The sequence below is a fragment of the Nothobranchius furzeri genome, chromosome 14 (assembly GCF_043380555.1).
Source record: "Nothobranchius furzeri strain GRZ-AD chromosome 14, NfurGRZ-RIMD1, whole genome shotgun sequence".
In the NCBI taxonomy this organism is placed as follows: domain Eukaryota; kingdom Metazoa; phylum Chordata; class Actinopteri; order Cyprinodontiformes; family Nothobranchiidae; genus Nothobranchius; species Nothobranchius furzeri.
This window is the reverse complement of record NC_091754.1, coordinates 61,687,581-61,709,764: the sequence shown is the minus strand read 5'-3', so window position 1 is coordinate 61,709,764 and position 22,184 is coordinate 61,687,581. Positions and strand designations below refer to the sequence as shown.

General features: G+C 42.3%; 2 protein-coding genes across 2 annotated transcripts in view; both read left to right on the top strand.

Moving 5' to 3' along the window:
* Positions 1 to 1,829: 1,829 nt before the first annotated feature.
* Positions 1,830 to 10,019, top strand: LOC139062745 (solute carrier family 12 member 3-like). Its single transcript, XM_070544409.1, has 9 exons — positions 1,830 to 1,896; positions 1,969 to 2,080; positions 3,816 to 3,954; positions 4,206 to 4,337; positions 4,461 to 4,536; positions 7,498 to 7,593; positions 9,150 to 9,289; positions 9,442 to 9,552; positions 9,960 to 10,019. Exons 1-9 carry the CDS (start codon positions 1,830 to 1,832, stop codon positions 10,017 to 10,019), a joined length of 933 nt encoding a protein of 310 aa, XP_070400510.1.
* A 433-nt stretch (positions 10,020 to 10,452) lies between these two features.
* The window catches only part of LOC107377153 (solute carrier family 12 member 3), a 33,888-nt gene continuing 22,156 nt past the window's right edge, over positions 10,453 to 22,184 (top strand). The window contains exons 1-8 of the mRNA XM_015946591.3: positions 10,453 to 10,537; positions 10,838 to 10,968; positions 11,052 to 11,136; positions 13,792 to 13,949; positions 14,049 to 14,156; positions 19,996 to 20,119; positions 20,243 to 20,344; positions 21,302 to 21,457. Coding sequence (XP_015802077.3) covers positions 10,453 to 10,537; positions 10,838 to 10,968; positions 11,052 to 11,136; positions 13,792 to 13,949; positions 14,049 to 14,156; positions 19,996 to 20,119; positions 20,243 to 20,344; positions 21,302 to 21,457 — 949 coding nt within the window. The remainder of the gene's footprint in view (positions 10,538 to 10,837; positions 10,969 to 11,051; positions 11,137 to 13,791; positions 13,950 to 14,048; positions 14,157 to 19,995; positions 20,120 to 20,242; positions 20,345 to 21,301; positions 21,458 to 22,184) is intronic.

The following is a 22,184-nucleotide window of genomic DNA, read 5'->3' as shown; positions in this document are numbered from 1 at the left end:
GGACCGGTTTAGCATCAGTGTTCTCAGAGACTGTGCCTACTAAGGGATGACAGGTTTTATATTTATTGCCCATTAGAGGAATTCAGAAATGGGTCTACGCATGACTATGAGGCAGGACTCCTTCCCCACAAGCAGCGTGTTTAAATCTTATACTGTGCAGAACATTGGCCATCTAGAGGTGTCGGGAAGAGATCCCTACCTCAGTGTGGTGATGATGATTCATCGTCATATTGTGTGTGTGTGTAGATATACATATACATACATATATTTATGTGTGTGTGTGTATGTATATTTATATAAATAGGTGTGTGTACGTATATATATATATATATATATATATATATATATATATATATATATATATATATATACATACATAAACACACACACACACAAGCACTTGGATTATAAACTGCATGGTTGAACCACGGTAATAACATTGGAGTGTAATGATAGCGGATTACTCAGAAGTCAACAATGAGTCACAACGTGGTAAATGAGGCCTGAAAAATCACCATTTTCTGGTCCGTGATGAATTAATGAGTGACTCTTGCCACATTGATTGCCGTTTATTGCGTGGAAATGAAGAGGTTCAGTAAATCTAACATGTCGAAAATGGAGGAGAAGCCTCTGTTTTCCTGTCCTGGTTTTTATTTGCTCCTCTGGCCTGGTTAATCCTGTTAGTCTGGGGATCGAATCCCGCCTGGGCCCTCGTTACTCCACCTTGCCACAATCTCAATGATTGCCAAGACTTTTGGGAAAATACCTCGTGGACTGATGAGACAAAAGTTGAACTTTTTGGAAGGCAAATGTCCCGTTACATCTGGCGTAGAAGTAACACAGCATTTCAGACAAAGAACATCATTACCAACAGTAAAATATGGCGGTGGTAGTGTGATGGTCTGGGGTTGTTTTGTGTGTGTGTGTTTATGTATGTATGTATATATATATATATATATATATATATATATATATATATATATATATATATATATATATATATATATATACATACATAAACACACACACACACAAAACAATATATATATATATTTATTTATTTATTTATTTTTTTTGGCTTAAATTTTTTTGACCCCTAGACTCCACAATGTGATTTTTTTTCACTCTTGTTTCTATCAAAGACAACAAGTTTAGTTAAAACAAGTTAATCCATGTTAATGAGTGTTGGTCATTTCTCTGAATCACCCGCAGCAGAAAGTCGTGCTAATGGGGCAGTTTGCATCCAAACGTAGTTTCATGGCCCGAAGTGTCCACTTCTCAACCAATGAGGAGGGACCGCCCCGATACTCATCACACCATCTAAACGGACGCACCATTCAAGGTCACGACCTCCATATCGCTACAACCATTATCTCTGATGAGGACTCAAGGTTGGTGCCGCTGGCTTCTACTCTAAAACTGTGTAAGCTTGTTGAACGTAACACAAGTTTGAAATAAAAACAAGAGTTTTTGTATTTTATATCAAAAGTATTCTCTATCTTCTCACCCTGGTGCTGCACCAGAATGCTCACAGAGCATTTCATCTGCAACATGAAGAAAAGTCTCTAAATCTTAAAATAAGGACAAGAAAAAAACATTTGAATCTCTGCTGATTTTTTATTTTGCCCTCTAACAAAGAAATCATCACTAAAAAATATCAGCATTGGATGAAGATAAAAAGAAAGGTTTTTTTTTAGATTGAACCTTTTGAGGTAAAAATTACAAGGTGATTCAAAAGCACAATAGAAACAAATGATTTCATATTATTACCATCGTTATTATAATTCTTAAAAGACAAAATAAGTCTTGGCCACTTTATAACTGATCAAATGCGTGATGATGCTGACATCCACAGACAGTGCTGTAAGCTGTATGCACAAGCTAACACTATAGCTCGTAAGTTTGGTTTTTGTTCACCTCCAGTTAAGGTGGCTTTATTTAAAGCATATTGTACTCCGCTCTACACAGCCCAACTGTGGTCATCCTACAATCAAAGCAGCATGAACAAGCTGCAAGTTGCATACAGCGATGCCTTAAGGATTATACTTAAAATACCCAGAGGGGGCAGTGCCAGTCAGATGTTTGTAACAGCAGGTGTTTGTACTTTTAAAGCTCTTTTAAGAAAACTCATATTCACTTTTATAGGCCGACTGGATAGCTCTGCCAACAGTATAATTTTAGCAATCACTGATCCTACTGTGAGCAGTTGTCGCTATTTCTCCAGTATAAGGAAATACTGGTTGAAGTGTTTGTGTGGTTAACCTTGTGTGGAACAGTTTATAGTAAAGCTTTTAATTACATTTAGATTTTTATTCAATTTTATGCTGTTATCTTTTTATTCTATTTATCTATTTTGTTTCGTTGATCTGTTGTTTTATATGTATTTTATCTGGACCTAAGAGTCTGTCAATAAAGATTATCTATAAGAATTTAAGACAAAATCCTTCCATTTCTGGTGATCAAACTCTTCTTTAGGAAGAGTGAAGTAATTCCTGTACGTCTTTGAGCCAAAACAGCAATTTTGCGTTCTAGTTATTATCACAGTGCAGACCAGATAAGAAAGAAGTCACGTCTTCACAAATTACTCTCTACTCTGACCGATTGGGCGTTGGTGTTTACGTTACAGGAGAGAGCTGCAGGTTATCATACCCGCAACTACGTTAAAGAGATGATGTGTAGTTTTTACCATTAATCTCTGGTAATATCCATCAAAATGTTGTTAAAAAATGAATGAAATGATGCTTAGTTGTTGGAAATTGGCGGCTTCTTAACATATAGCCAATAAAATCAGGTCTAAAATACATTGGAGTGGGTCTAAGTCTCAGGGCGACGCCATATTGGATGCCATGTTTTCTTCTACGGGAGCCCTGGAGGACAAAATGCATTTACTGAGTTGTAACCATTCTTAAATGTTGTTGTTTTACACATTTACCTCTTCACCCATTGCCTGTGATGAAAGGGAGTCTGATGTGCTTGTCATTTTTCTGAAGTTTTCACTCCCAGGGCTTTTTGACCCTTATGGTAAGGTCTTACTCCAACACAAAAATACAGCGTCCTTGCAATAATTTAGGTATCTACTGCCCTCTATTGCCAGGAAAAATTCGCACTCAATGTATTCCAAAGTTGCATAAATCAAGTAACAATGAAAATGTAAACAAAGATAATGTTTTGGTACAAAAATCTGATCAGAAATGTGATAAAACATTGAGTCTGAATGAGATTTGTGGTTTACTTTGGAATGTCTTAGTAGAATGGTAAAGATGCTGGTAAACAGGGCAGATAAATATAAGATGTTATCTTCTCTCTGCTCTTTCATTCTAGGGTGTTGTGTTGTTTTTAGTTAAAATCTTTCATTTTACATTAAGTAAATAGATAAAAAAGAAGAAAAAAAGGGGTGAAATAATTACGCAGGGAAATGAAACCTTATTAGAATCGATTTCAAACCTAAAAGGACTTTTCCAGCGCATCCTCCAATTGAATTTAGAAAAAAACGTCAAGCTTGAGAGAGCCAATCAGGAAGGAGCAGGAGATGATGTCCAGGGGGAAAGTTGGCATCGTCTTGTCAGCAGAGAGAATGAAAAGTTGGAGAAATGTCCAGAAGTTTGTCTGTTGTAGTCCTGTGCAAATCCAAACTGGAAGACTTGGGAAATGGGTAAAAGTTTACTTTATGCGTTCTCATGGGTCGGTCATAAAAGATGTAGTTGCATGATATTTGCTGCAGGCGTCACCTGTGCTGGGATAGATTTCAGCAGAGAGATCAATCTTTTTGGATTTTCTTCACCATTCTGTTTAAAATGTTATCGTGTATTTTAAAGTTCAAGGGGAGAGCTGCGCAAAACCTTCGTCTATAACACCATGGACCAGTTTCCCCAGTTGCAGAATTACGCCACTTCCATGCCTCGTCAGGTGACGAAGAGAAGACCATCTCTCGGAACCCTGCGCAAGACATTCGAGGCAAGCTTTCTTTGCTTTTGTGGTGACACCAAGACAAAGCTAACAATTACAGATCGATGCTTATTCAGTTAAGTCTTGTAGATAATCAGCTGTCCCAAATCAGTATAAAGGTCTTTTATTGTGAAGGGGAAAATGTAAAAAGTAAATAATCTGGGTGGTCAGACAAGTAGAGCTTTTTCTACAGCCACTTTTTAACAACTGGGTGAAATCATGAAGTGAACACATGAATTCTACTGAATGTTTGGTTAAAGGCAAAAGCAGTTCAAGCAGAGAGAGAAGCCATTTCAAACTCAAGCAACCTGCCAGAACCAGATATCGAAAATGAAGCTCCAGCTCCAAAGGACGAAGCTCCCCCTAGATTTGGCTGGATAGAAGGAGTCATGGTAAATATTCTTTTCTTTTGAGCTCTATTCACAGATAAGAGTTGTGAAGACAAGTAAAACATGGATAGCTGATGTAGCATCTGGAGCTGTCAAACAGCAGATCTGACAGAGCTTTGCTCACAGATTCGTTGTATGCTGAATATTTGGGGGGTCATCCTGTTCCTGCGCCTGACATGGATCACCTCTCAGGCAGGAATTGGTAAGACGTCTTGTTGTTCATGCAACAAACATATGGATATGTTGTCTGTTTACATCTGACATATGAAATAACAATAACAACAAAGTGACAATAGATCACAGTTTTTTTACAAATGGAATCAGTGCTGTGAGCTTCCATATAGCTTTACAAGATTTAGCATGTCCGTTATAAGCTAAAGCATCAACAAAATCAGGGTCTGAGTCCCAGTGGTCTACTGCCTTCTTTGGAGCTATGGTTTACTCATAGCTGGATAATAAAGCAATGCACCTCACCGGGTCTGCACTGGGGGCATCAGTGGTGCGAAACTGCAGCGGGACAGTTATTCGAGGTGCATCAGTCCACACTGCGAGGGGCATGGCATCACTGCCGTGCATCTCATTGGACTTGCAAGATCACCAAATCCCTGCAATGTCAACCATCATTAAAGTCACCACGCAAAAAGAAGAAAAGGAGATTGTGTCCATGGAGAAAAACACAGTTGTACTTCTTGAAAGATACAGGAAGTAAATAGTGTAGTGATCTGTAGTTTGTATATTTATACACTGTAATTAGATCTAAATATTATAATCAGAAGTGGTTGTTTTTATCATCAGGGAGTTTACTTAAACACTTTGTATTGACTGAGAGACAAGAAAAGAGAGAGTTGGGATCGTTTAAGAATCTTTAATTTCTATAATTAAGAATTCAACAATCTACCAGGACTAACTCAATGATGGATGCATATGGATTTGGATGTTATAGTGTTGGTGTGTGTGTGTGTGTGTGTGTTGTTCAGAATCTCTAGGCTGACGTAGAGAATCTGGTTGTTATGACTAGGCTACTACGAGGCTTCAGAAGCTGATGACATGAGCCACCTTTTTATGCCGTGACCACGTACCTATGGAGTCTCCCGTGTAGATCAGGAAATGCCAGGTCCCCGGACCTTCAGATGTGCTGGAGCTGGTGGAGCAGCGGTCGCAGCACTACAAAGCCCGTCTGTGGATCGGCTCCCGGTATCAGCGGCAGGCGTCAGCGAGTTAGCTCTTATTTTGAAGGAACGTCGTCTTGTTGTTCAAACGACGGAAATCTCCAGCTTGACCGTTCTCAGCTTAAAGTAGGAAAGTGCATCTGGCCAGAATGCAACTTTCTTAATGATGATGATGGAAATCCTTAGGACCTCCAATTGAACAGAGCTGAGGTTAAAATGGAACTGACTATAAAATGGCGTTGCCTTGTTTTATATCCCCTAGTTGTTTACAAATCTTAGTAAACCGGATTGGACGCCTTTCATTAAACAACCCAGATTCTGCCTACGACAGACGAAAGTTCTGATTGGTTGAAAACAATGTGTCATGCGTTTCCATGGTAATGCAGATCAGTCTGTCTGGTGCAGTCCTGTTTATTCATTAAACACATAACTCATGACATCTTTATTTCACAGATCATTCACCTGATTATTAATGATCAACATATGCTTTGATTAGCTTTATCACGAATAAAGTACTTTGATTAATTAGTGGAAAGCGTTCTTCTTCTGTTCTTCTGTCTCTTCCCCTGGAATGTAAACATTCTGAACCCAGCATCCGACCTTGGCGATTCCTACACATTGTTACTGTGTGAAGGGGCAGCTGTTAAGGGCAGACAATAGGATCTTAATAACGCTACAATAGTAAATAACCATTGATAAGACACTGCATCTCATCAATACACTTTTATTTTGAAAACTACTAGATGTTTCACACTGTTACTGTGTGCGATTTCCCGTCTAGCCCTATGTTAATGGGGCGATGGTGGCACAGGAGTTAAGTGCTCGCCCCGTAATAGGAAGGTTGCAGGTTTGAGCCCCGCTCAGTCTGTCGCTGTCGTTGTGTCCTTGGGCAAGACACTTAACTCACGTTGCCTGCTGGTGGTGTTCGGAAGGACCGGTGGCGCCAGTGCTCGGCAGCCTCGCCTCTGTCAGTGCGCCCCAGGGCAGCTGTGGCTACATTGTAGCTCATCCCCACCAGTGTGTGAATGTGTGTGTGAATGGGTGAATGACTGATTGTGTTGTAAAGTGCCTTGAGGGGTTCCAGGACTCTAGAAGGCGCTATATCAAATACAGGCCATTTACCATTTAATTGCAGAAATAGCTGCATCCCAGAAGCGAAAACAGAACCCAGTCATACCTTTAGCAGTGCGGCAGCCGGTTCGGATCAACCCCAAAGACTATAATGGATTCTATTTCAAGCAGCGACATTCCGCTGCCGTTCTGCGCCACTGATGCCTCTAGTGCAGACCCGGGGTTAGACAGTCCCCATTTGCGCACTCCACATAGCAGGCAATCAACCAGTCAATCTTAAAGAGAGAGTGTTGGAGTTTGAGATCAGTTCCAGTAAGAATATTTACCTGACATCAGCAGCAAGCAGATGTATCCTGTTTTGGTAAAACAAGTGTTGTTCCTTTATATATATATGTATATATATATATATATATATATATATATATATATATATATATATATATATATATATATATATATATATATATAACAGTTTAAGTGCCATGTGTGTGTGTAAGGTCCATTTCCTGGTTATGCAAGACTGACGTCAGTAAAGTAGTGAAATAGTCTCTGACCTGATGTGAGTTAGGCTTTATTGACGGTTTCGGCCGAAGGCTCTCGGCTTTGCTGGAGGACTCGCTGTCTTGAAACATGTTTATGTAACTGAAATAAAGCCCCACTCTGTAACGGACATTTGCCTGGCCTCTTGTGTCTTCTTGAACCCATAAAATAGGAACCTCAAGAGATGTTATACTACTCAGAAACATTGGAAAACATTGTGAATCCTTGCCCTCGAGAGCTAAATCTAAGTCTTTCCTGAGAAATATATTTGAGATGATATAAACTGATATGGTGTTGTAAACCGCAAGGTGCCTAAACAAATCCTACCGACTAAAATGTATAAACCAATCTTATAACTAACATCTTGGTATTTTCCATGGCAGTGTTGACATGTCTTATCATCCTGATGTCTGTGGTGGTGACTGTAGTGACTGCTCTCTCCATTTCTGCCATTGCTACAAATGGCAGCGTGGCCTCAGGTGAGTCTCTCTGCAAATAATATTAAGTGTCAGCATCAACAGCCATTAATTACCATTCTACATTTCATACCAGCATTTTTTAGAAAACACTTGTGATATTGACCTGCTCCCCAAACGCATGCCAACAAAGGCCAAAAAAGAAAGACATAATCCACGTAAATAGAAATCTCTTAATATGACTTTTCACAATGTGGTTTTCGTCCTGGCCGTGGAACTGTGGACCAGCTCTATACCCTTGCAAGGGTGATGGAGGGGGCATGGGAGTTTGCCCAACCAATCCACATGTGTTTTGTGGATTTGGAGAAGGCTTTTGACCATGTACCCAGATGCACCCTGTGGAGGGCACTCCAGGAGTATGAGGTGGACGGTCTTTTGCTAAAGGCCAATCAGTCCCTTTACCAGAGGAGCGTGAGTTTGTTCCGCAAAGCCGGTAGTAAGTCGGACCTGTTCCCAGTGAGGGTTGGACTCCGCCAGGGCTGCCCTTTGTCACCGGTCCTGTTCATAATGTTTATGGACAGGATTTCTAAGCGCAGCCGTGGTGTTGAGGGTGTGGAGTTTGGTGGCAGGAGAAACTCATCTCTGCTTTATGCAGATGATGTGGTCCTCCTAGCTCCATCAGGCTCTGACCTACAGCTCTTGCTGGGGAGGTTCGCAGCCGAGGGTGAAGCAGCTGGGATGAGCATCAGCCCCTCCAAGTCTGAGATTACGGTTCTTGATCGTAAAATGGCGGCTTACCAACACCGGCTTGGGAGAGAGGTCCTGCCTCAAGTGGCGGAGTTCAAGTATCTCGGGGTCTCGTTCACGAGTGAGGGAAGGAGGGAGCGGGAGATCGACAGGCGGATTGGGGCAGCGTCTGCAGTGATGCAGACACTGGACCGGTCTGTTGTGGTGAAAAAGGAGCTGAGCTGGAAAGCAAGGCTCTCGATTTACCAGTCGATCTATTGCCCAGTCCTCACCTGTGGTCTTGAGGTTTGGGTAATGACCAAAAGAACAAGATCGCAGATACGCAGATACAAGCGGCCAAAATGAGTTTACTCAGTGAGGTTGGCTGGGCTCAGCCTCAGGGATAGGGTGAGGACCTCGGACATTCAGGAGAGACTCGGAGTAGAACCGCTGCTCCTCCATATCAAGATGAGTCAGTTGAGGTGGTTTGGAAATCTTATTAGGATGCTTCCTGGACGCCTCCCCAGGGAAGTGTTTCGGGCATGTCGTGTCAGCAGGGGGCCCCCTGGTCGACCCAGGACACATTGGAGAAAGTATATCTCCGAACTGGCCCAGACCTCGGGGTCCTGCCAGAGGAGCTGGTGGAGGTGGCCGGGGAGAGGACGGTCTGGAACTCCCTAGTTGGGATGCTGCCCCCCTGTGACCCAAACCCTGATAGGTGGAAGAAGATGAGAAGAGACTTTTCACAAGCAAAATAGTTGCAAACAAAAGGTTTTTCTAAAAGAAAAAGAAATAAAGCTAGTTTAAACGCTTTTGATGAGAATCTATTTATGTGTACTGTGATTTATTTTACATAGCAATAGTTTAGATAATATTTGTTCAATACTCTACAGGTGGGACATATTTTCTGGTCTCTCGCACAATGGGTCCTGAAATTGGAGGACCCATTGGGGTGGTCTTCTCCTTTGCCAATGCACTGGCATCTGTACTCAATATTGTGGGTTTTGCAGAAGTGATCAGTCAGCTATTACAGGTAAATACCTTATTTTTTATTTAACATATTTTTTCCTCTTAAAAATGAGAATAAGTGTTTTGGGTGTCCCCATAACATTCTCTACACTTTATATTCATTTTAGCATAAGAAATAAGAATGGTTTTTGTGACTAAGACTGGTTAATTATGCAGGAATTTAATGTGGTTATGGTGGACCCAACCAATGATGTCCGTATTGTGGGTGTGATCACTGTGACTGCCATCCTTCTCATTATACTGGCTGGAATGACATGGGTGATGAAGGTGAGGACATTTAAGACTTATTTCATATAATCTGATAAAAACAGCTAAGGTAGAGATCTACCTAACCTACCTAATGTACCTAACTGATTAGGTTCATCAGGCTTAATGGATGAATATAATTGAGCATCATCAGCATAAGAGTGGAAGTTTATCCCATGCTGTCTGAAGATTTTACCAACTGGAAGCGTATATATAGTAAAAAGAATTGGTTCAAGCATTAAACCCTGTGGTTCTCCACAAGTAACCGTAGAATATGGAGAATATTTCTCATTTACATAAACATTCTGAAATTTGTCGGACAGACCAGAGTTAAACCAGCATAGCGCTCTTCCTTTAATCCCTACATGTTCGAGCCTTTCTAAAACAATAGCGTGATCTACTGTGTCATAAACCGCCCTGATATCCAGCAAGACCAAAACAGAAACAAGATCCTTATCCGAGGCCATGAGAATATCGTTTGTTACTAATGTCACTAATGCAGTTCTAAAGCCTGATTGTTTATCCATTTGATTTTGGCCGTGGGCTGGACACTGTCTCAGTAGGGTAATAGGTGGGTAACAGTTCAGAAGCTGCAGAGGGGTTGGTTAAACTACTAATCCACTCCACCTCAATCTGCTGCCAGTTCATGTTAAAATAGTGTCTCTAGGAAGCTCCTCATGGGAGAAAGAGCCAAAATAAAAACAGTTAAACTACATGCAAACTAAACAAACCAGCTGCATACAAATACTTCCCACTTGATGACAGTGGCATGAGATTCCATGTATGTGTGTGTAACTGAATGTGTTATGGCCTAAACAGCCCCTTCTGTATTTCCAGGTTTTTTAATTACCCTATATATTTTTAAAACATTTCTAATCTTTGTTTTTGTTTCAGACTCAGATGGTTTTCTTTCTTGCTCTCATGATCGCATTTTCAAGCTACATTGTAGGCACAATAATTTCTCCTTCAATTGAGAAACAGTCCATTGGTATCTTTGGATATCGAGGTAAATCCTGGTTTTCATATGCATTTCATCTTATGCCCAGTTGTCCTTTAAAACGTTTTACTCTCAGAACATGAATGATCTGACCGTGTATTTACCCATAACGTTTAAATGAAAGTAATAGTCAGTGCAAAATAATTTTGCTAAAAGTTGGTCAGAATGAATGGACACAACTAGTACTTGTAAAAAAAATATGTATAAAATTGAATGAGTAAAACTGTTCTGACTGGTAGAAAACTCCTCAACAATTGTTTTGCGTCTTGTATTCATGGTATGTCAACTCCTGTGTGGTCTTTTTATAAGGTGATATCTTCGTACAGAACTTAACTCCAGACTGGAGAGGTGATCAAGGGAATTTTTTCCAGATGTTTGCCCTTTTTTTCCCATCTGTCACTTGCATTACGGCTGGAGCCAACATCTCGGGAGATCTTAAAGTATAATAACTATAGAAAGAATATCAACACTCACTAGACACACTATGTCACGACTGTGATCCATGTTTTATTTCCCTTTACAGGACCCTGCTAGTGCCATCCCCAAAGGCACCCTTTTGGCCATTCTGTGGACTACATTAACCTACTTGGTGATAGCAATAACTTCTGGTAGGTTCTTATCAAAATGTTCCTCAGATAAACTTCATTAAATCTTTGGGAAGGTTTCTCTGGGAAATGAATCATTTTACTACAATTTGCTTTTCCAGCGGTTTGATGTGATGTAAAATAGAATATAACAGAAGAACATAATAGAATATCTCTTTACTGTCTGTCAGTGGGGATATTTTAGTGTCACAGCAATAACCACATTCACAGCAAAAGCAAAAATGAATGAAACAATGTACAATGAACCAAAAAATAAACATAAATGCAAAATATACTAGAAAAGATCCAAATGAATTTATCACATAAATAAAACAACGTAGAAAGTCTAGCAGATTATTAAATACTGAGAGCACCAGTGGAGAAATGTGCAAATTAATGTGTGCAAGTAGAACATTAACAGAAATGTGAATCACAAAAAGAAACAGGAAAAAAAACTGTTTACTGGTTTTGTTGGGTGCAGTGGAGGTTGTAAATCCTAACAGCTGCGGCGCTGCTGTGACAATATTCCTTCCTACGATGAAGCTATCTGCCATTGAAGGAGTTCTCTAGCTCCATGGGGTGGGAGACATTGTCTTACAGTGATGGTATTTTGCTAGAGTCCTTCTATCTCCCACCTCCTGCACCAGATCCTGCACTCAGAAAGACCCCAGACCCCTTAGCAGGTAGCTTGTACTGATCCTTTCTAAAAAGAACGCCAGCATTATGGCTTCAGCCTAAGTTTTTCAGATAAACACCTGTAGATACTTTATAATCTACTCTATGTCTGTTCCCTGGATGTCCAGCAGTACCAATGTAGAGTGCTACATCTATGGAAATCCACCAGGAGCTTCATGATTTACCTTGCGTTGGACAGGAGGTGTTTCTGCCGACAGTTCGTGAAATCCTGTACCTTCTGTGAGTCAGAGCTCGGTATGAGACCATGATGGCATCATCCCCACCAATAACAGGCTGGTAGTCAAACTGCAGACCTTAACAGGTGGCAAAGCCTCTCTGAGGTCTTCATCCAATGTGAGGTCAGTGCAACCAGCCTGTAGCTGCTGAGGTCCTTCAGGTGTGAGGTTTTTGCCACTGGTGCCACATTTAGGCCTTTTCCAATGGCACTACTCGCCGTGATTCAGATAGGTGGGGCTCAGTTTGACAACCATTTCCAACAGCCCTGTTCTGTATTTTCGTTGGGCTTCCTTGTGGTTCCAAGTGTGCTAACCTGGTCGGTCACTGATTGGCTACAAGTTGGAGTCATGGTTGCTCCAGAGCTCTCTGGCTGGTGCCTGCAGCCATTGCCTGGTTCAGTGTGTGACACTAAGCTGAAGACTGAGCAGAATGTTCGACATCACTGGCGTTTTTGTGCTGCGCTGTGCTTCTGTGTAGACAAAGTCACACTGTTCACTGATCACCTTATGCTATTTTTTGTTCTTGAGAACAGCCTGACCCCCTCATCTTTCCTTACATCTCTTCTTGGCTCCATTGGCCTGGAGCAGAAAACTGTTGATGTTTACAGGAATGTCCAAAGTTAGTTCTGTCAGCCATATCTAGAATAAGCAGACTACTCTATGGAGAGCCACTGATATTTTGCTAGCCACATCTGCTTTGCTGTGAAGAGATCTCACGTTTCCCATGATCATGGACAAGATGGTTAGGTCTTTATCTTTTCCACCATTCCTGGCGTCTTATACTGGCTTGTGTATGACTTCTTCTCTTCTAGGGCATATTGGCTAGTTTGGTGGGGAAGGCCCTGGCTATGAGGTGCTAACAGCGGATCTTAAGTGCCTCACACCATCGCTGCACACACATGCCATTAAAAAAGAAATAAAAAGGCGACTGGGTTTCTCTTCCAGAAAGTACCATACTTGAACTAAGCTCAGACGTTCTGTACGTGCTCTCAGCAGTTAGCTTTGGGTTGCCAGGTGTTTCAAGCTGATATAAAGCCAGAATTTATTTTATAAAAACTAATAGGAAGAGAGATTTTTCCATCCTAGTGTGACGAGAGGAGGAGGGGTTTGAAGTCATTTACTCGACTACCTGTAATTGGACAGGGATGCGATTCTGACCGTTAATAAAGCAAGGAACAGATAAAAACAAGCTCATTCTATTAAGGAGGGCAGGAGGCATGGTTCCAACAATGATTTTACTATTTATTAATCAAATAGAAACAAGATCTAATTAAGATCCCCAGCTACGTGTGGACAGGGCCTCAGTCAGGCAAACCTGGCACCAGGAGAAAACCCGCCATGTCTCCTAAACACATGGATGGCACATCCATCATATGGGTGACAGGTGCATGTAAGGCCAGACTAGCTGATGGAAGCTGGAAGCTGCATCATCAGCCAGAGCACCTTCTGCTGGTTGAGTAGGTGCAGGAGTCCATCCTGCTACCTTGTGGCACCACAAAAATAGATTTTTGTGTTTGCTGTCACAGCCCAGCTTGAGCACGGATACTCACGGCTGTTTGAATTTACTCTGAAGTGGACGAGTCAGAGCCACATCGCCTGGAGCAAGTCTGCTCAGAGTTCACTGACAGACCTGCAGCTTGTTGAGCCTATTTTCCTCAACAGACCCCTTGTTGTGGAATCCAAACAAAAAAATTCAGAAAAAAACTGAAATGCAAAAAGTAGCCGTGTGCTGTCCTCTGGTTAACCACGTTTATTTGTCTTCCTCCAGGGGCTTGTGTGGTGCGGGATGCTTCTGGGAATATTACCGACTTCATGACTGGAAACATTACTGACGGCTGTGTGGGACTGGCATGTAATATGGGCTGGAACTTCACGAGCTGCAGCCAGTCACGGACCTGTAATTATGGTCTAGCCAACAACGTACAGGTTGTGACCGATTTGGGTTTAAAAGCCAAAGTGTTAAAATGGTTATTTCAACACGTCGGGTCCGTTTGGTGAGTTTTAAATAAGGAATGTTCCATCCAGGTAATATCACAGCTGTCTGGGGTCTACTACCTCATCACGGTCGGAGTCTTTGCAGCCAGCTTGTCTTCTGCCCTTGGATTTTTCGTCTCTGCACCAAAAATGTTTCAGGTAAGAAATCATAACAGTGTCATACATCCTTCATCAAACTATTGATCGGCTCCTTCGAAGGGGTGATGGGCTCCCATGGAAGCCATCAACTTTAAACTGAAGTACTAAATTACATTATTTAAGTGGACTCGGCGTACCGGCACCCATCTTGAGTGGAAAAGATGTAGAGTGCTTATTTTTCACACATTCCAGGCAGCTCCTTCCTGTGCACGGCCACACCACTCTCAAAGTGGTGCCACCCAAAAATCATAATTAATACACGATTGTTCATGTCCGCCCATATTCTCTGGTGCTTTCTATCTTATTTGTGCCTGACACGCTCCGATGAAGCCCAGGAATGGTAGAAAACTCCTGCTGAACTTCCCATTTAAAACAGGTCAGGGTCAAAAAGCCAATGTACTGCTCACTGGCAAATCCCGTGTTGACCTGAATATAGGACGAGGTTATTTCCTTTGAAAATTATTTTAAAATGTGCGGTCATCTTATAATCGGGGTCTAAGCATTTACACATGCCGATATTTGTCTGGGGTCATTACACGCCCGTAACAGCAGAGGGCGCCAGGCTGTACATTCTCAACAGGAGAATAGAATAGAATAGAGACAAGAGCTCCGGAGCAGAGTGGACCAAAAGTGGGGCAAGTTAACTAGCTATAATATCTATCAATCAATCAATACTTTATTAATCCCAGAAGGAAATTAGAGTTTCAGTACACACAATTCAGAGATCAGACATACATGGGCAAGACACATGACAAGGATTGGTGACTGTGGTCATTCGCAACCCGAGTTGCGCTACCTTAATAGAGATAAGAGGGTTACATGAGGATTGGTTCAGGTGGAGGGAAAAAAAAGGCACTTCAGAGTTACCCTAAACAGGGAGGGCAGCTTTGCTCTGCAAAAAAAACACCTCAAACATATATGCAACAGACTTCAGACAACACAACATAACATGAGACTCCAATAGGAAGGCGTGGGGTGGGGGGTGGGGGGGCTGGGATCCTGTTTCCCCCAGCGAGAGCAGCCATCTGGTGCTCATCTACTGTACAGTCACAGGTGGGAGGGAGATCTTGGGAGTAGCAAAGAGCACATTGACTCCTCCAGCTGATGACCTCGCCAGGCTGAAGTCCACCAATCTGAAGGCGGGGGGGTAGGTCGGGTTCTCACAGCATCTGTCTGCATTCCTTCGTGGGGGTTTTAGTTGCTTGCCGCTCAAGGCTGCCAGGGCGTCAGATTCAGATAACAAGACTTTGTTTGGGTCAGGCTGAGATCATTTTCCTCTCTGCCTTCAGTCTTTAAACTGATCATTTCCAGTCCTTCAGTGAAGCCAATTTTGGGTTTTTAAACCTGTCCATACCGTCCGGTGACCCTCTCCGAGATGACATCCATTTTGCGCACTAATACCGGTATCGCAGCTAGAACATTGTCCAGCTTACGACTCACCTCGAGTAACGTCCCAGTCTGAGAAGTCTCCACACAGACGGTGCTTTCCGTGGGTGCGGGTCGCCCTCCAATCGCTCCTGTCTTCCCAAATTTCCAGAAAACCAGATATCCTCCCACTCCAATCAGTAGAAATCCAGTGATCATCAGGCCGAATATCCACACGCCTTCGATGTCCTCAATGGACAACTGGGATCGGCATATGATCTTTCACTCCTTCCAGGAATCCAGCATATATCCCACCGGGTGTGTCCCCTGTGGACATGTGGGAGCCCCCTGCTCCGTTCTCATTGTTGACAAAAATCTTATCGATCACGTTGAATGACCAGTTTATCAAATCCATGGTTATTAAAAATAGTTTTTCAGAAGAAATGCAGAGAAGCGCTCTGTGGGCAGACAGGACAAAGAGCCTTGGGGAAAAAAAGATAAGGGAGCAAAAGAGAGAAGCGTCTGTACTCCTTGAGTGCCTTGAAGAAAAAAAATAATACAAAAAAAAATAAGTAAATAAATAACATGAGGCTGAGTTATGCAAATTGTAAGATGACGGTGGTCGATTCAGCAGAGGCATCAAACATTGCATGCATGGATGCCTTGGATGGCAGTGAGGATGACGTTCTGGGAGGAGTTGCAGGTGTAGGGATCTGATGGTACACCGGGGCCGCAGCAGCATGAGTGAGAATGGCCTGTATTGGATATAGCGCCTTCTAGAGTCCTGGAACCCCCCAAGGCGCTTTACAACACAATCAGTCATTCACCCATTCACACACACATTCACATGCTGGTGGGGATGAGCTACGATGTAGCCACAGCTGCCCTGGGGCGCACTGACAGAGGCGAGGCTGCCGAGCACAGGCGCCACCGGTCCCTCCGACCACCACCAGCAGGCAAGGTGGGTTAAGTGTCTTGCCCAAGGACACAACGACAGCGACAGACTGAGCGGGGCTCGAACCTGCAACCTTCCGATTACGGGGCGAACACTTAACTCCTGTGCCACCGTCGCCCCAATGAGAGTGATTAAGCACAGCGAGGCAGAGGATGTCTGAATAAAAGCCTCATTTGACTTTTGATTTCAGCAAAGTCCCGATAGTTTGCATTAAAATAGTATTTATTCTTTTTCAATAAAAACTGTTTATTTAGAAAGTGATTTTTTTATTTGGGACAATACGGTCCTTCACAGTCTTTTGGACTGCAGATAACTTCATTTGGCTGACATCCCTCGTCCCCGATAAGGAATACCAGACCCCTAAACAGGGCTGCTGGTATTTAAAGGCAAATAATCAAACATTCACATTCAAACAGTAGTTTAGTTTTCAGTCCTTGGTTGCTACACACTTTTTAATGCCTGCTTTTGTACGGCTCCAGGCATAACAATCAGGACGAAAGCCCATCGTCAGTGACCAGTAGTCACTGATTAGCTATAGGATGGAGGCGCTGGTTGCTGTGGTTATCTACCTGCTGATAAAAAGTCAGTGACTCAGCAGATTGTTCAACATCACCGCAATGTCAGCCGTTGTTGTGATTTTCAGTCACATACAGGTCATCGGGCGCTTCTCTGGTGTAGGGTGTTGTAGTAAATCTATTGTCTCCTAGAGAAAAATTGATTTACAGCACATGGGCAATATTACACAAACAAGAAACATCTTCATATCTGGGATTAGTAAGAAGAAGACACGATCTTTTATAAAGTGCCTCTCAAGATAAAAATCACGATGCGCTTCACAAGAACAAATGATTAAAAATATAAATATTTAAAAAATTTGTTTAAAAATCATAAAAATGGGAAAAGTAAAAATTATGATGAAAATATGTTAGGAAATGGAAAAGGAAAATGAATAACTGTTATCAGAGAATTCCAGGAAAGGCAGAATGGGTAGAAAGAGGAGAATGAGAAGAAGGTGTTGATGAAGAATCAACTGAAGGCCACACAAAACCAGTCTGAACAGGTCAGTTTCAGGTGCTTTTTAAAGGAGACCACTGAGCCCACTGCCTTTTGCTGGATTGGATCAAAACTGTTCCTTCCTACTCATACTTGGGAGTCATACTGAGCGCACAGCCCCACTCCCCATAACCCTGTCTCACACTCCCATCACGATGGCGGACTCATGTCGCTTCCTGGGCACCACCATCACCCAAATCCTCAAGTAGGAGCCCACCATCACCCCCATCATTAAAAAGGGCCCAGCAGAGGAAGTACTTCCTGAGACAGCTGAAGAAATTCAGCGTACCAGCACAGTCGATGAGGCAGTTCCACACCACAGTCATCGAGTCCACCCTCACCTCTTCAATCACCGAGTGGTACGCTGGAGCTACCATCAGGGACAAGTAGAAGCTGCAGCGTGTCATGCGATCTGCTGAGAAAATTGACTGTTAACTCTCCTCCATATACTAGGACCTGTACACCTCCAGGACGTTGAGGCATGCAGGTGGGATGACAGCGGACCCGTGTCAGCCTGAACACAGTCTCTTCGACTCACTACCATCCGGCAGGAGGTTCCGATTCTCGTTCTCTCGCCACAAGAACAGCTTCTTCCCCTCTACTGTTGGACTCATAAAGGACAATCCTTGGGCTGCCCACTCCAGTTGCTTTGTTCTAGTCACATGAGCCTGTGTTGTGTTTGCACCTGAACTGATCCGCTCTGATTAGTACCTACACTGTCTTGTATATAATAGCCATGTCTCAAAGTATTGCCACTTTATATTATTTTATCATTACACTCTTACTTTCTATATTTGCTTCTCCATTATTTGTATCTTTCTTTTTTGCACCGAGTGCCGCAGCAATTTCCTAATGTTGTAATTTCTGGCAGTAAAACTTTCTGATTCTCATTCTGACAAATGCACCCACTACAGTTGTTGCTCAGTTCTAATGAAAAAACAGCTCAAACTGTGTAGAGTTGGGCTAACATGAGCCAGGATTGGCCGTGGTCAGTAATGGAAAGATTACACAAGTAAGGGAAACATAGCAGGAAGACTAAAAGGACCTTGATGTTCTGTCCTAGCCGAAGCAGAGGGCTCAGTGGAGACCTGTCACATCTTAACTGCAGCTTCAAGCTGTCGACCATGAGGGGACTCGTTTATCAGGCTGGCTTACGCACAAAACGGGGACGGAAAACTGCGTAAGCAACTTTCCACGCAAACTTTGGGAGTTATGAAAGAAAACTTTGAGGAAAAATGTGCTCAACTTTAAGTTGACTAAGGACCTGGCTTACACACATGATGGACATGGAGAGCACCTGCAGTGCTGCTGCTGAGAAGATACAATTATGAAATCCTGCAGCATTATCACTTGTACCGCTTCGTTTTCTCACAGAACAAGACCCCCCACACGCACACACACACACACACGTGCACACACACACATGCATGCGCACACACGTGCATGCACACACACATGCGCGCTCGCACACACTGCCTGAAGCGCAGCATACAGAATGCAGAAATCAGCAGGGGGACAGATTGAGACAGAACATCATGCGTCTGTGACAGTGTGTGTCCTGTCACTGTGACCCGATTGATCATGCGCCCTAGCTACTTGTACAAGGCAGGTCTCTGTTTGGGTGACTGGTTAGCGTGCGTGACTTTCACCCGGGAGTCTGGGGATCAAATCCTGATAAATAATGTTTTTTTATATCCGCCACAGATCTCTCTGAAGAACTCAGCATTGACGGCTTCAGCAACGCTGTGCCACTCCGTGGATTTTCTCTTATTTGTTTTGCAAAAGCACTTCCTTTCATTTCTCCACCTCACCCACAGATACCTCAACTTCTGCTTCTGTGAAATAGCGCTTCATTGATCTGCGATCTTGATCGAAATGCTGCAACAAGCCGGCTTATGTACATGCATGAGGTCCACAAGGCACTTTGCATGGACTATTTATGGCAGTAAGTGGGCGTGGTGAGGGTGGGATGTGACTAAAATGCAGCTGAGAAACATTCTCGTCAGTCTCCGATTTATGAAGCGGAGATTGCGTGCAGCTGGGCGTACTCCATGTTTGATAGATCACAAACCTACTTGTTGTAAGTAAAAAAAAATTTGGCTGAGCTTCGGTACGGTTTTTGTGAGGATTCTACACAATGTTCAATAAATGGACCCCAGATCATCTTCTCAGTATGCTAGGTGTACCTTTAGGTGTTTCAAAAGATGTGTCTGGTTTCTGGAGGAAATGGGTCAAACCAGAGAAGAGTTGATGGTTGCTTCATCACATCAGGTCTGGCACAAATGGGCACACTCATCCTATCCTTAGCATCCATCAGGACGTGCAGCAGAGGCAGTAGAATATTCTTCATGGATCGTTTAATCAGAGGAAAATGTGTTTTTTGTATTCACCAAAACGACAACGATTAATGAATAATGATTACATCTACGGTATCACATTTAACACGACTGTTGTCTTGTTTTTCAGTGTCTGTGCAGTGACAAAATATACCCGTACATCATATTCTTTGCAAAGGGTTATGGGAAAAATGATGAGCCATTCCGATCCTATGCTCTCTGCTACATCATCTCTGTGGGCTTCATTCTGATTGGTGCGTGTGATAAATCGTTAATTTCCATAATGTTTTTATTCTTGTCAGAATGTGACTATTTTTTAAATTTACTTTTTATGTTCTGAACATTTTCTAACTGTTTGTTTCTTTGTTTCATCACAGCCCAATTAGATGTGATTGCACTCCTGATCTCCAACTTCTTTTTGTGTGTCTATGGTCTCATAAACTTCAGCTGCTTTCATGCTTCTATGATCAATTCCCCTGGTGAGTTATTTATGTGCCTATTAACCTTCAAAAGTGCCACTTACAATTTAATTTACCACAAAAATAGGAAATAACCATCGGTATTTATTCTTATCACTGTAAAATTTAGCTGTTGTGGTTAGGGATGTCCCAATTCAACTTTTTCACTTCCGATACGATACCGATACTGCAGCCTACAATACTGAACAATACCGATATCAATCTGAAATGACATCAGCACAGACCATACATACTTTTACCATTTTTGTAGTGTGGAATGTATGAAAGGCTTGATCAAGTGATATTACTCAATCGCAGAACAAGAGCCAATAACAGTAAGTATGAAAAAAAGACATTTTTTCCTTAACCATTAGTTGCAAAAGTGTGAACCTTAACGGACTGCTTGTGCTGGAAATTTGTGATGCCGTCCGATTTAATCCGATAAAGTGTTTTTGAGCCAATATCAAAATAGTTCCAATATAGATATCGGAACGGGATATCCCTAGTTGTGTTATAATTTTTTTTTTGAAGATTTAGGTTTTTTTGTGATCTTCTCCCAGAAAATGTAGACCCATTTATTTATAAAGGTTTTCTTTTGTAAATAATCTGAAGAAAATGTGCATTGTAAGGATATTTGTTGGTCACATGACAGAATGTAGTCCAGGGGGAGATTTTTATGTGGGGGTTTATTCGTAAAATTCTGAGTATATATTTTATTCTAAAGATTGGTGTAAATTATTTCACCGTTGGCAGAAAGTATAAAGATTCAGCAAAGCAGGAAGCACATAGGAGAAGTTTTTCAAAACGACTAAGGCTCTGGGTTGTATTCATTGTAAGCTGCTGGTTAGGTAGATGGTTCAACTCTTTGACCAGGGCACAAAAATGAATGAAAAAAATTAGAAGGTAAATTATATTTCTCTCATTTTCAACCTACAGTTCTTTTTTCCTTTTTTTTTTTTTGTTGTTGATGTTTTTCAGGGTGGAGGCCGGCATTTCGCTTCTACAGCAAATGGACATCTCTGTTTGGGGCCGTAGTATGTCTAGTTCTAATGTTCCTGTTCACTTGGTGGTCTGCTCTTATCACGGTGATTATCATCATCTTCCTCTATGGATACGTCGTCTACACCAAACCAAGTGAGTCCACAAACAGGAAACAATCAGGAGAACTGAATTACATTTAGGTAAAGACATGGTTTAAGCCCGGATCGCACTGCTCATGTCGCATCATGAGGACTCCATTGGTTGCACACTGTGTGGTCCAAGATGTCAGTAAGCCAAACTGCACGTCTCACTCTAGAAGGACGAGCGAACATCATGAACACATTCCTGGAGAGCAGACGTCACTGAAATGAGAAAAGGCACTGCTTCCTTTATTTGCCTTTGAACCAAACTCCAAAAGCGAGTGGTCCACTGTTGCTAATGTTGCTAATGCTACTCTTGTACTTTCATCACTAGCTGTTTGCATTGCTCCCTGGCTGTATTTTCATTGGTGGATAGTAGATAGGAGTCGTAGGTGCTTGATAACTGTTGTAGGCTGACTTTGGTTGTGAGGGTGCTCAATGAGCTGTTGCAGAGCGGGTCAAACTGGACAGCCGCAGACTTTCAATTCACCCTCATGTCCATTTGTTGACGATATACCGTATGTGCTTATGGAAGTGCTCTAGAGCTGCTTACATTATGAGGCGCAGAGATTTGTAACAATGGCAAGCAATGGGTGAAATAAAAGTGGTCCTCAGATCACTTTTTGTAATTGTGCAGCACTTTGGTGGCATGCCTCATGCCTGTAAGGGGCTCTATTAATAAAGATGATGATGATATTAATCCTTAACAAAGCGGGAGGGTTAAAAGAATGTTTTTCAGT